The sequence below is a fragment of the Photinus pyralis genome, unplaced genomic scaffold (assembly GCF_008802855.1).
Source record: "Photinus pyralis isolate 1611_PpyrPB1 unplaced genomic scaffold, Ppyr1.3 Ppyr1.4_LG3b, whole genome shotgun sequence".
Classification (NCBI taxonomy): Eukaryota; Metazoa; Arthropoda; class Insecta; order Coleoptera; family Lampyridae; genus Photinus; species Photinus pyralis.
In genome coordinates this window covers 15,790,376-15,803,616 of record NW_022170510.1, presented here as the reverse complement: position 1 = coordinate 15,803,616, position 13,241 = coordinate 15,790,376, and the positions used below count along the sequence as shown (strand labels likewise).

The window sequence follows — 13,241 nt, the reverse complement described above, 5'->3', positions numbered from 1 at the left end:
CGGCAACGGCGTTAGAACTACTTAATTACAAGCGATTCAGTTCGCTTATATAGCAAGCGCCGGTCTTTGACGAACACTTCCGAATGTTTTGGACTAAAACACGTCACATTTCCCGGAAACATTGCGTCACACCCGCCTTCGTTCTTTATTGCCGATGGCTAATCTTTCATGCTGCCGCGATGACTATCGAGATTTCTGGACTATTTTATAAAAATGTACAGGGTGTCCGATTACAAGATATTGAAAGTGCATTTTGTTGAGCAACCTTTTCCCAACACTCATGAAAATAAGTGGGGGTTAAAATAATCTACTGAAAAACTCTGTACAAATCTGAAAATATTTTACCTGAAACTAGTTCAATAAATAAGCTATGTAATTTTAGAAATCTGATAATTAGTGCAAATTTTTCCCGCGACTCATTAAAGGTATCTACATGTTTTTTTGTTTCTCCGTCCGTCGCTCTACGACATTGCTACGTCCATATTGCATTTTGTCTTGATTATTTTTTCTCCGGTTTAGGGCGTTGTGCGCGGGTGCACCACCACCCTGTTTAAACCAACAGTTTTCAACTTTTTTCGTCTGCCCTATATCGTTGAATTCGTAATAAAAAATGCTACTCAACACTTTTTTGACGGGCCATATAAAAAATTAAGTTGATGATGATTTCTCCTAAATAAAACGCATTAAAAATCTCTCAAAGGCTGTCTTGCAGAGCTCAAAAAGTGGCAATGAGTAAGTGTTTTTTTTTTAAATTTATAGTGCATTTTGTAAGAATTAAAAAAATGTGCTATTGTTTGCGTTTTATCCGTTCGTCCATCCGTGCGGACCCACTTCTGAGGTTACTGGAATAATTTTCTGTTGATCAATAAATACAATAATTATTATTGGTGTCGGTTGAAGATAATTCAGCCAAAGAAAAAAAAAGGATTAAGTAACGAGTTTGTAATACTTCCTTTTGATAAAATTGTTGACGTTTCGTCTGTTAAGACTTTTTCAAAAGTTGACATATGTGTTAAAATGTTGTTTTTATGTGAAAGAGATCTTCAAAACATAATTTATTAGGTGAATGAAGAAGTCAAAGGAGAGTGCTTTTTTTACTCACCAAATATTGTTAAAAATTGAATATGTACATTACAGAAAATAAGTTAAAAACGTCCATATTGTTTTCTATTTCTTTAATTTATGTTGAGCCAAAAGACGAAAGGAATATTGAAGATGAGCATTGTGGTTTGTTTTATAAATTTGTTAAATCTGTCAAAGAATGTAATGTTCAAAAGTTCTAAGAAGTGTTGCCATTGGATCTAAAAATGTTTATAAGGTATAATGTGTGTGGTATATAAAGGGAAGAAAGCTAAAAATGTTTACGTGAATGAAAAGGTAAGAAAACTATTTTTTTAGCAGTGGTTTTGTCGGTTTTGAAATTTATTGATTTAGAATTTTGTTTACATATATCATTTCTAGAATTAGTCTTTAAGGTTGGTTCAGTTTTTAAAATTTTAGGGTTTTCAAAATCGAAGGTATGTATGCTAGATACGGAGTGTTCGCTTAGGGCTGTGTTCGGTAAGTGGAAACTGTATTTTTTTTAATTGAATGTTTGTGTGGGTAGATTTTTTTGTTTAGGTGTTGTTTGGTTTGGTCAATGTAAGTTGAATAAATTACAGTCTAAACAGTTAATTGAATAAATTAGATTTGGCATTTGAGATTGTGGCGTTTTATCTTTTTATTTACTAAAGAATTTTTTACCTATAGAATGCTGTATTGATATTGAATTTTATAGGTTCTTTTTCGACTTGATAGTTTAGGGATATACGGTAATTTAATATATTTGTTAGATTCATTGTTGGTTATTATGTAAAATCATTCTTGAAAATTTTTGCCTAAGCAATTAGGTTGGAGGTTTATAATTTGGTCACGTTTTTGTGTTGATTGTTTTTTGTTGGTTATATGTTTAATCTTTGTTTTATTTTTGAATTTATGTAATTGATTATTTTTGATGAGGATTTCAGTAATTTTGTTAATGTTGCATTTATGCAAACTGGAGAATAAAATAGCTGGGTCAACTAGACTGTTTCTGGTTTTGTATTTGTTAGTTGTTACGGAATTATAATTTAAATATCTGTCAGTTTTTACAGTTTTTCTAAACCAGTTCGTTGAAATTTTTTTATTATTGATGTTTTTCATTATAGTTAAATCTAAGAAATTTAATGAGTTGTTATTTTCTTTTTCTAGGGTGAACTTTAGTTTTGGGTGGTAATTGTTAAAAATTTCATAGATTTCAGTTATTTTGTTATTGTTGGTACAAATAATAATGCCATCAATACATATTTTATAGAAGCTAATGTAATTTTTGTTTTAAGTAGTTCACTTTCCATATCAAAAAGGACAAGTTCGGCAATTGATGAGGAAATTGGAGAGTCCATAGGGACTCCAAAAACTTGTGTAAATCCATTGTCATTAAAGGAAAAGTATATTGATTCTAAAATGAAAGTTAAGGTAATGATAAAATCATTTTTATTAATGGAAGTAAATTTTTTAATTTTTTTCCAATTTTTATTGATTGAGTTGATGGCGAGTTCAATAGGAATGTTTGTATAAAGGGAGGCAATATCAAGGGAAAAAGGATACGTTGCGGTGTCAATAAAATTTTGAAAATTCCATGAATCTTTAATACAGTGTGAGCAACAATGATTGAAGCGTGCGTCATCACCGCTTGTTCCTATTAATATCAAAACTACCTTCTTTGTATGGAGTTGTATACGAAAATGACGTTCTGCGCTGTCACAGTGATGTGCGTCTATTCGTATTTCGTATCTTGTATCAAATCAGCATATGCTATGAGCGGCACATTGCCAATTTAGCTGAAGCGGCACGCTTCAATCTTTGTTGCTCACTCTGTACTATATTTAATTTTTTTGTTATATTTGTTAAGATTTTTGAAAGAAGGTTATATGTGGGGCTAGTATATGAGGCCACTATTGGTCTTAGTGGGAAGTTTTGTTTGTGTAACTTTGGTAATCCGTAAATTTTGGGGCGTGTACTAATTGTATGAGGAAAGTTGTTTATATTCTATTTTTGAAATGTGTTCTAGATCTAACCAGTTTTTGATAATTTTGTTTGTGTCATTGTCATTAAGGAGTTCGTTCATTTTATTTTGGTAGTCTTGTTTGTTTAGTGTGTGACAGTTGTGTCTTAATTAATTTTTTAAAAATGTTTCGGTTTTTAAATTTTATTTTATCATCAATGAAATCATTGGCGAAATTTGGGGGTTTTTGTTTTTTTTTTAAAGATTTTTGTTGAGTAAATTTGTGAGAATATTTACAATGGAAGATCTTAATTGTGTTTGATCGTTTTGAGGTATATTACCAAGACCACTTTCAATTTCGCTAATGATATCATAGATAGGGGTTTTATCTGAGCGATGGTGATAGTGGATAGATTTTGGGCCTAGACTGAGGACATGGGAAATTTTTTTTAGAATAGAATAGAATAACGTTTATTACTGTCATTGTGACGAAAAGAAACAGATTAACAGAGGTCAAAATTATGAATTAATTGCTACATATTCCTAAAATTAAACTTCTCTAATTCTAAAACTATAAAATGCCCGTTCCAACAAAAAAAGTTTAATTTTATGTTTTAATTTTTTATATTCTAAATTTCTTATTTCTAATGGTAACGAATTAAAAAAAATGAATGGATAAATTAATGTGACTTTTGTGGGTTTTAGTCAACCTAAAAAAACTGTTACACAAATGTTTACAACCAAGTGTTTGATAATAATTGTGAACATCAGATCGTAAATTAACTTCGTTTTTTTCTGACGGTATATACAGGGTGTATCATTAATATTGCGAAAAAATTCAGGGTGAGATTCCTTGCATAAAAATAAGAATAAAAGTTCATATAAACATGTATAGTCAAAATATGCCAATTTCGATTCTCTATCTCATGCAATATTAAGAACATGGTCATTCCATTTAAAAAAACTGAGTTTATAGACTTTGAAGTTTCTTAAATTTGGATCTCCATAGGTGCGGTTGTATGCAACTTAACTTTGTTTTAAGTGCACTAAAAGAAAGCCCTATTCATTCTCTATTCACTGATAAAAATAGGTTGCCATGACTACAACCGTTTCAAGTAATCAATTATCAAGGTACCATCTGCATCCGCCATTTTTTTTCTTAAAGTCAAAATAACTTAAAAACCATAAATGGCAGATATCGACATATGGGTATCAAAAGAACTGAAATTTCACGTAGAATCCAAAAATGCAATAAAAAATAGGGGTTGCCATTTAAAATAACGAAGTTACTATCTACTTCCGGTGTTTCCGGAAGTGCGGCCATTTTGAAAATATTTTACATCGATTCGGCCTTCAGAGTAACTCCTAAGTACAAATTTTCAAAAACCTACCTATTTTACTTTCCCAGAAACTTTTAACTAAAGCTCCCAAAAAAACACCCTGTATAGAGATTTGATAGCAAAAATATTGGAAAAATCACGACAATTTCTGATAATAAAGCCAAGCATTTTTAAAGCAGAAGCAATAGTCACCGATATATGTTCCGAAAAGGAAAGTTTAAGATCAAATATAATACCCAAATCCGTGACCGATGTACATCGTTTAAACTGAATATCATTAAATTGATAAGGATGTAAAAGACGTTGAGATTTTCTTGAAAACGAAACTACTTTGCATTTAGCATGTTTAAGTGAAGGTTGTTTTTTGAACACCATTCACCAAGTTTATTTATTTGTGTTTGGAGGTAAACGCAATCATCATTACTATAAATGGATGTAAAAATCTTTAAATCGTCAGCGAATAATAAGGTGTTACAGGAAAGTAGAGAAGGCAAATCATTTATGAAGATTAAGAACAGTAGGGGACCGAGGTTAGATCCTTGCGGAACTCCTGACGTAACCACAGCAGAGTCAGATATGTAATTTTTGTATTGCACACGTTGTAGTCTACCACTAAGGTATGATTCGAACAGTCGGAGAAGCGAAGTAGAGAAACCAATTTTGTCCAATTTGCTCAGCACCAAGTTGTGCTGCTCTACTTTGTCAAATGCTTTGGAGAAGTCAGTAGGTATATATTACATCCACTTGACCCTGATTATCCAATACTTCCGAAGCAAACTGTGTAAAGCAAGACAGATTTGAGATAGTTGAACGATTTTCCATAAAGCCATGCTGATCTGGGGAGATATAATTTCGAATTTGGGGATAGATTCGCGAATATAATATCTTTTCTAGTATTTTGGCAAAGTTGGAAAGTATACTAATTGGTCTGTAATTGCATATTATAGTTGGGTCATCATTTTTAAACACCGGGCAGATGCGAGCTTCCTTCCAACAGTTAGGGAACGCCGAAGTTTTAAGAGAAAGGTTAAATATTATGAGTAACGGATATATGAAGGCATCTGAAAATTCCTTGACAAGGCAACTGGGGATTTGATCGGGACCTGTAGTCATTTTAGATTTCAATTTAGACATAGAAGACATAATTTCTTCGGTTGATATGCTGGTAACATTAATAATAGGCATATTACTTACATTTGGGGTGCAAGAAGGTAGGTGCTCACCCAAGGGAGCATATAGACACTGCAAAAATAATCCTTGAATGCGTTTACAATTGACTGAGGTGTATTAAAAGTACAATCATTAAGAAACATTTTACCTGGAATTCTAGAAGTACCCCTTTTATTGTGAAAGTATGACCAAAATCGTTTAGGATCTTTGCTGATTGAGTATTCAATACTGCTAACATAATTTTTATAGGATATAGAGGACATCATTTTAATCTTAGATCGAAGTCTTTTGAATTCAGCATACGCAAAGTTACTTTTAGAGTTCTTATATTTATTGAAAAAATAATTTTTAAGCTTGAGGTTCTGTATGATTTCCGTAACTTTTTCCTAGATCTAAATTTAGGGACATGTATATCAAAAATCGAATAAAGTACACTATAAAAATTTGAACAGGCAACATTAACATCACTGCACTCGTTAAGGAAGTTCCAGTTTACATTTAAAAGATCGTGGTACAATTGCGATAAATTTGCTTTTGCAAAATTATACACTTTGAAAGACGCGTTGATGGGAAATATAGCTGAAGATTTATAAGTAAGTTGTAAAGTAAAATCCAAAGCAGGGTGGTATACATCTTCCTTAATTAAAGCGAAATCATCGTGCTCAACATGGCATAGACAGCTTGATTCATATAAAAAGTCAATGGCACTCTCGATAGAGTGATCCGACAAGTGATGATGCAGAGGAAACAAAAAAGTTTTATTTTCAAGGCGTTTTAGGAAACATGTTTATATGAACTTTTATTCTTATTTTTATGCAAGGAATCTCACCCTGAATTTTTTCGCAATATTAATGATACACCCTGTATATTATATTGCTTAAATTTATAATGAAATCATATTTTTGTGTTTTCTATTTGTTTGGTTTTGGTAGTAGTTTTTTTTTTCATGTGTTTTGAAATAATGGCGCTTAGAGTTACATTTTGAAATGTTTTTATGGTGAACTCTAGCAGTAACTTTGGGTCAATATTACTATTTTTAATGTAAGCCATTATGTTGGTGTTGCGTTGATGTTGATCATTTGGGATTAATACTATTATGAATGGCCAATTGGAATAATTGCAGACTTCTGGCAAAGGATGTGACAATAATAAAAAAAAAGAAACTGGGATCTCTTGCTGCAAACGTTAGGTCGTCTAGGTCCTCTCTGATTCTGTGGTCTTTGATGTGGATACAATGAAACTTCGCCAAGGGCTACAGAACACGTCGCCGATGTGTTAATGAAACCGCGAATTGTTTAACATCCGTTTTGTTTGTTCAACCCAGGCCGTTGCCAAGTTCGCATCAGCATCGGGATAATTTATGAACGAGCGAGTAAAAAAAGTGTATAAAACACAGCAGCATAATTTTATAGGTAATCTGTTTACCTCGTCATATAACGGGATGCAACAATATTTCATACAATATGATGTGTTTGCGGCGGCGGCGGCGTGCCGTTCATTACCGTAATTTCCATATGTAGATACACAATATGGCGGCAGAGAAACGGTAAGCCTCAATCCAAACAGATTAAGCTCCTACTAAGTTTATAACATCCTTGGAAATTAATTTTAGCAAGGGTTAACCGTTTACGTCTGGATATTGGAAAATATTCTTTATATATCGTAGAGGGAGGGCGTTTGGGTTTTAGAAATCGCACCGATCTAAATACCGCAGAGCATTGGGAAAAATTCTTGACGGTTTTTTCGACCGTAAACCCTTAAGTTTACGATACGTATTTACAAAAATTGGCAGAAACGAGCCATTTTTAATAAATTACGACCCTTTTCCGATGCCCTTTTCATACATTTTTTTTAACGAATCGACGATTAGGTAATCGCGTGACGTGTACGACATATTTATTATTCACTAAAAATGCAGTTACTTTTCGAAAATAAATTTATGTCAAGTTAGTTGCTACAAATTCATTAAAACATTGGCATGTTAGAGTAAACGTAAAATAAAACATTCCCTTTCCCAGTACACAGCAAATGAAGTCACGAAGTTCAACATAGAAAAAGGGTCATCGTGAAAGTCTGATTTATTAGTGTAATTGAACTATGGCAACTTCTAGTTTCGAAAATACACGTTATTTTAACACGAAATGTCACGATATACCTACCAATTTTATAACCGCCGCGCCGTTCCGATAAATAACCCTAAGCACTCACGTTAACTTTTTTTGTGTATTGAATTGCAAATGTACATGTACAAGCGCTCCATGATTTTTGCCCTTAAAATGCATAATAAATTGCCATTTCACTTAAGTAGAAGTTATTGGAAAAGTTGGCAATAAATAATATAATAAAAAACTTATTTTTGGCATCGGTTTTGTCCTTTGATGAGAAAACTTATCGTAGTTTAGTGGTACAAGAGGACGATGGAGGCGACGATTATCTCCAAGATGCGTTCTTATATTTCTGGAAGCTGCAAACGACTTTAGCGGAAAAGAGGCACATTACCTTTCGCCAAAGCTATTTAGAGTCGACATTATAAACAGCAGACGTAACCGCCGTAAGCTATTCAAACCATGCCCATTACCAAGTTATATTTTATTCCCTTCGAGATTATTTTTCCTCTCGCGAATCTGTCTTCTATTGTTATAGCTTTATAGACACTTAAACGCAAAGTTTCTCTAAATGCATTTATGACATTATAACAATCCGTTAGCCACCCTCTGTTTATTCGGCGTTGCTCTTTCAACTTTTACAAAGCTACGCACGCGAAAATGATATGCACGAATTTGCAATTTGCTAGAATATGTCAACTGTGTTTTATTTGAATGTTTCTCTATGCAAATTTACGGTGAGCGTTTTTTGTGTTATTTTATGACGCACGTACATAAAAGGCGAAATTCTCTGAAAAGGTTAAAAAGTGTTCATGTGAGAGAAAATCAACACAACGCATGCATAACAGAGAAAAACTTGACGAATACAAAATGGGACAATTTACTGTCGACAACAGGTCAGCCGAAAATTTCAGTGAAATGTAAACATGCGCATGCATTTTCAAATTTCCAGTTCAAAGGAAAAGCGAATTTATTTATCGAGGAAAAAAAAGCAATTTAAATAACTTTCAGAAAACTATCGGCTTTGCAAAACAAGACAGAATAGAGAAATTTTCAAAATTCTTCCGTAAATCGAGAAATAAACTACGGGACCAAAATCGTTTTAATTTTGTAATAAATTTCAAAAATTTCTATCCGGAAAATTATTATTTCGAGATAATATGTTTTTAATCACGAAAATAACAAATCCATCTAAAATTCACTACATAATTTTATAACAAATCACTCTTAGAGTTAATATTCAAAAAACGCTTAGTATTCCCAAAAGGCGATAGAGATCAAATGCTGACCTTCAAGGTCTTAGCGAAGAAGTTGAAGATAATTACCAAAATGCACAAATTTATTCTGTTCTCTTCCTAAATAAAAAAAACGCACTTTATGTCCAATTTTGGACACAAATGTGGCAAGCGGACTGGCCAAGAATGCGCGATTCTGCACGGAAATAAAGGCCTCATTGCTAACAAAAAGAGTTCGAGGGTTAGTTTGACCTACAGGTGTGTTATCCATTTAGAAGAAGCCATGGGGATTTCTGTGTATTATTTTCTCTATGTCCACTTTTAAATGACAAAAACTCTTCTGAAGGACACCTAATGTTATGCAACCAAAATAACTTAAAACAAATGAGCATCTGACTGTTATAGTAATTAATTGGAAGATTATTGTTTTGTCTTCTGTATTTTGATTTATTATTCAATGGAAGACAGTTTAAGAAACTTATTTTCTGTGTTGATGTGGTTTTTTAAATACGATGCACATAAGGGAAAGATATTGAACTTAAAATTTTAATTTTTGTGGAAGAGAAACCCATAAGAAACTTAAGGGAAATAGCAGAGGAATTTAATATCTCACCATAATCTTAAATCATTTACTGTCGGTTTTAATAAAATCCGGAATGCCAGTGCCAGTGCAGTGCATGTTATTTTCGTTGCATAAAATTAGGCGTCTTCCAGAAGCGTTTCTGTTATTTAAAAGTAGACACAGGAAATCGCTGTGTCTTCTACTACTAAATGAATAACACTAGATATTATAGATCAAACTATGTGCAAAGTGTCCGAATTGTTTTTAATTATTGAGTGTACTGACTTTTCTGATTTTTAATTTGTGTTTCTTTATTTTGACATTGTATGTGCCTCAAATTTTCATTTTCTACATTTTATGATTGTTCATTTCTCATCTTCGAATTTCTACGAAAGCTTCTTGAATTTCGTTGAAATTATGAACTTGTCATTTTATCAAATATTTAAGTTTTTCCTAATTTTTTCAATTATAAGCGTATTCGAACTAGCCATCAGTAACTAAAAGTATCAAGAAAAGTTAATCTTGTCATCAATGTAGTAGATTACATTTACATCGTCTATATCTAAAGAGTCCACATTCGTAATAATTCAAATTCTTTAAATAACGAAATTGCAGAACAGAGACATTCAAAGGACCCAATGTTTCTTGATGACATTCTTTCAGATTGTTTTTAATTTCCCCGATTGAAACTGTAATGATTTTTTTTAGAATTTCTACAAACTGCGAATTTTTTAAAATTTCAGTAGGGTAGGTTGGGGAGAGCTAATACACCACCACTCCAAGGTCACCACACGTTCAAGGTCAAGGTCATGATACTTCAAGGTCGAGGTCATGGTTACTTCAAGATTACCACACATTCAAGGTCTAGGTGATTACCACTCCTCAAGTACTGTACAGTTAAATGGGTCACCCATCATCAGGATACAAAAACACAAGTAATTTTTAACATAACTATTTATTTTTTAAGATACAGAGCTCATACTGTAAAAAATACAGATATACGGATTTGGTAGCACTGCAATGAAAAAGGGGGAGATCGAAACATAAATGGAAATTAAGTAAAACATTTGTTAACTCCATTATTGAATATATTTACATACTTACAAATTAAAATTGTTTTTTATATATACAAAGCCAATTACTAACTACATCTCGATATCTACTAATATATTCCCTACAAGATTCAGATAAACTAACCCTATTCCAATATGTGGTGTTATGTAATTCTAAATATCTAAAGCTAACATCCTTAAAATAATCACTATTAAATAAATCAATATTATGACTAACTATATTTAGACTATCTATTAAACTACTTACAAGAGTTTTACTTAAAATTAAATCACTAGTTATTTCATCTATTAATTCCACTACAGTGTCTTTGGCCTCCTCTTCAAACTTAACCAGATCAATGTCCGCTAGTTTATCATGTTTCCACTTCAACTCAGCTTGGACAATGACCGGTAAGTTGTCCCATTCCAAATGTCTGGGTAAGATTTTCTTTATGCATAGGTTATACAATGTATCACAATGCGTATCACAATGTGTAACACGTTTCCGCATACCTTGCATAATGTCCATGAATCTTCCCAGCTTAAATGTCCAATCATTGGAAAAGGACAGTCGCATAGACTCGAAGAAGTTGGAGACCAATAACAACTCTTCAAAATCAATATTATGGTGATCACTTAATTGATCTAAAGCGTCTTCACTTAAACTTAACCCCCATGCACTAATTATATCAGCCATTATACTCAAAGTTTGAAACGATTTATACACTGTAAGAATCGGGCGCGAACTGCTACGGTATACTATAGCATTATCTTTCGTTATATATCCAAATACCCCACTACTTGTCTGAGAGAGGTCACGAGAGGTCATTGACCTTGACCTTGACCTTGAACCAGGGGGGGGCTCCGCCCCCCCTGGACCCCCCCGGGACTCTCGCTTTCCACAGATCTCTCGCTTTATACTGATCTCTCGCCTTATATTGATCTCTCGCCTTATATTGATCTCTCGCTTTATATTGATCTCTCGCTTTATATTGATCTCTCGCTTTATATTAATCTCTCGCTTTACCGAGGTCTCTCGCTTTATATTGATCACTCGCATAACCCCGATCTCTCGCTTAACCCAGTTCTCTCGCTTAACCCCGATCTCTCGCTTAACCCAGATCTCTCGCTTTACCCATCTCAAAAAAAAAAAAAAAAAAAAAACATAACCATGAACTTTAGCGCAGACTAACAACTTCTATGGAATGCGGTTTAATGCATGCAGACAAGATCCTATATATACCAACACCTGCATTTACACTTCATTTCCATTTCTTACCTTTGTACCGGTAATAATGTCTCGCATTTTATCCAATTTCGCTATGTGTGGTGAATATACCGATTGTGTTACAGTGCAAAGTAGTGGTGCAATAGTGGGTGCTAGTGCCCCGAAAGTTAATATCCTTCAAAATGTGGTGGTTCGTGCTGCTAAGTCAACACGTCCATCCATTTTACGTGCATTATTGTCACGAGAGTCCATGGGGCAGAGCACACAAGTAGCTGAAGAGGGTTGTCACCCAATAGCACTTCCTTTACCTCCAATCCGCGATGATTCTTCTGCTAATGATTATAAGGACTTCCCGGAGACCTTAGAATGGTTAGTTGAGAGAACCCTATCGCCATCAAACATTTCTACTAAACCCCTTAATTTAGCAGAAATTTTTGATAACATAACACCTACACAGGATATAGTTAAGGTAAGTGATGTAGCAGAGCCTTTAGTAGTGTCTGATGCGGATTGTATTGTTATTTCAGATGATGAATGTTGTGCACATGCATCATCTGAAGTAACGATACCGTCCGTATCTATTACCTCTAAGGAAGTGTCATCATTTATTCTTGATGAGAATTGCATTGCAGCGCTCAATGAAGAGTGGTCGACCGCTTCTTCATTGAATGCTGCACTGGATATAGTAAAGATAAGTGATGTTGCAGAGCCTTTAGTAGTATCCGATGTGGATCGTATTGTTATTTCAGAAGATGCATGTACACATCATGTATCATCTGAAGCAACGATACCATCCGTTTCTATTACCTCTGAGGAATTGCCATCATTTATTCTTGATGAGAATTGCATTGCAGCATTCAATGAAGAGTGGACGACCACTCCTTCACTGAATGCTACAATGCAATCCTCTTCTGTAATGAATTTTCCTCCCCCACCTTATTCCGAAGATGATGCCGTGAAATATATTGCACCGCTACTCCCCATGGCTCCAAACAACGAAAAAAATATACGTCAACTATATCAGCTAGGCTGTGATTATATTTATGCCAATAATGCACGTTTGACAAAACGCCCTGGTTCAGACGCCTATTGGCGTCTGAATTCCAGGGTGTCGAAGATCGGTAGGATGAAGGGTGCACTAGCACATCGATTATTTAAAAATACAAACTATAATCAAAATTTTAAGTTTGCATTAAAAAATAATATTAACATGGATCAACTAAATATATTGTTTCGGATAAATAAATATTAGATTCTTTCCACTTTCCCCATTTACACCCATCCCTCTTTCCCTTTTTTCCTGACGACGATGCTATGTTGGGTTCCCGTCCCGTCGTTGAACAATGCGAAAATATTTTGACATCTAAATTTTATTTTACTTATTTTGGCAACGGAAAGCATTGACTGAAACATAGCTCTTTTGTTCATGTTCATCTTTTTCTTTTCCCGTGTTATGCAACCCGTATATATTGAACTTGTATAAAGCAGGTGCCTTTATAAAAGGTTGCATAGTACATCTTTATTAAA

The 13,241-nt window shown here is 33.7% G+C and overlaps 1 protein-coding gene across 1 annotated transcript; it reads left to right on the top strand.

Moving 5' to 3' along the window:
- Positions 1 to 11,629: 11,629 nt before the first annotated feature.
- LOC116166655 lies at positions 11,630 to 13,010 on the top strand. Its single transcript, XM_031481691.1, has 2 exons — positions 11,630 to 12,183; positions 12,242 to 13,010. Exons 1-2 carry the CDS (start codon positions 11,692 to 11,694, stop codon positions 12,275 to 12,277), a joined length of 528 nt encoding a protein of 175 aa, XP_031337551.1. The 5' UTR covers positions 11,630 to 11,691; the 3' UTR covers positions 12,278 to 13,010.
- The last annotated feature ends 231 nt before the right edge of the window (positions 13,011 to 13,241 follow it).

Bases quoted from the DNA above. Each gene is read 5' to 3' on its own strand.
- LOC116166655 (XM_031481691.1), top strand. From the start codon at position 11,692: ATGCGGTTTAATGCATGCAGACAAGATCCTATATATACCAACACCTGC. The intron at 12,184-12,241 runs GTAAGTGATGTA...TTGTTATTTCAG, and splicing joins CTACACAGGATATAGTTAAG to ATGATGAATGTTGTGCACAT.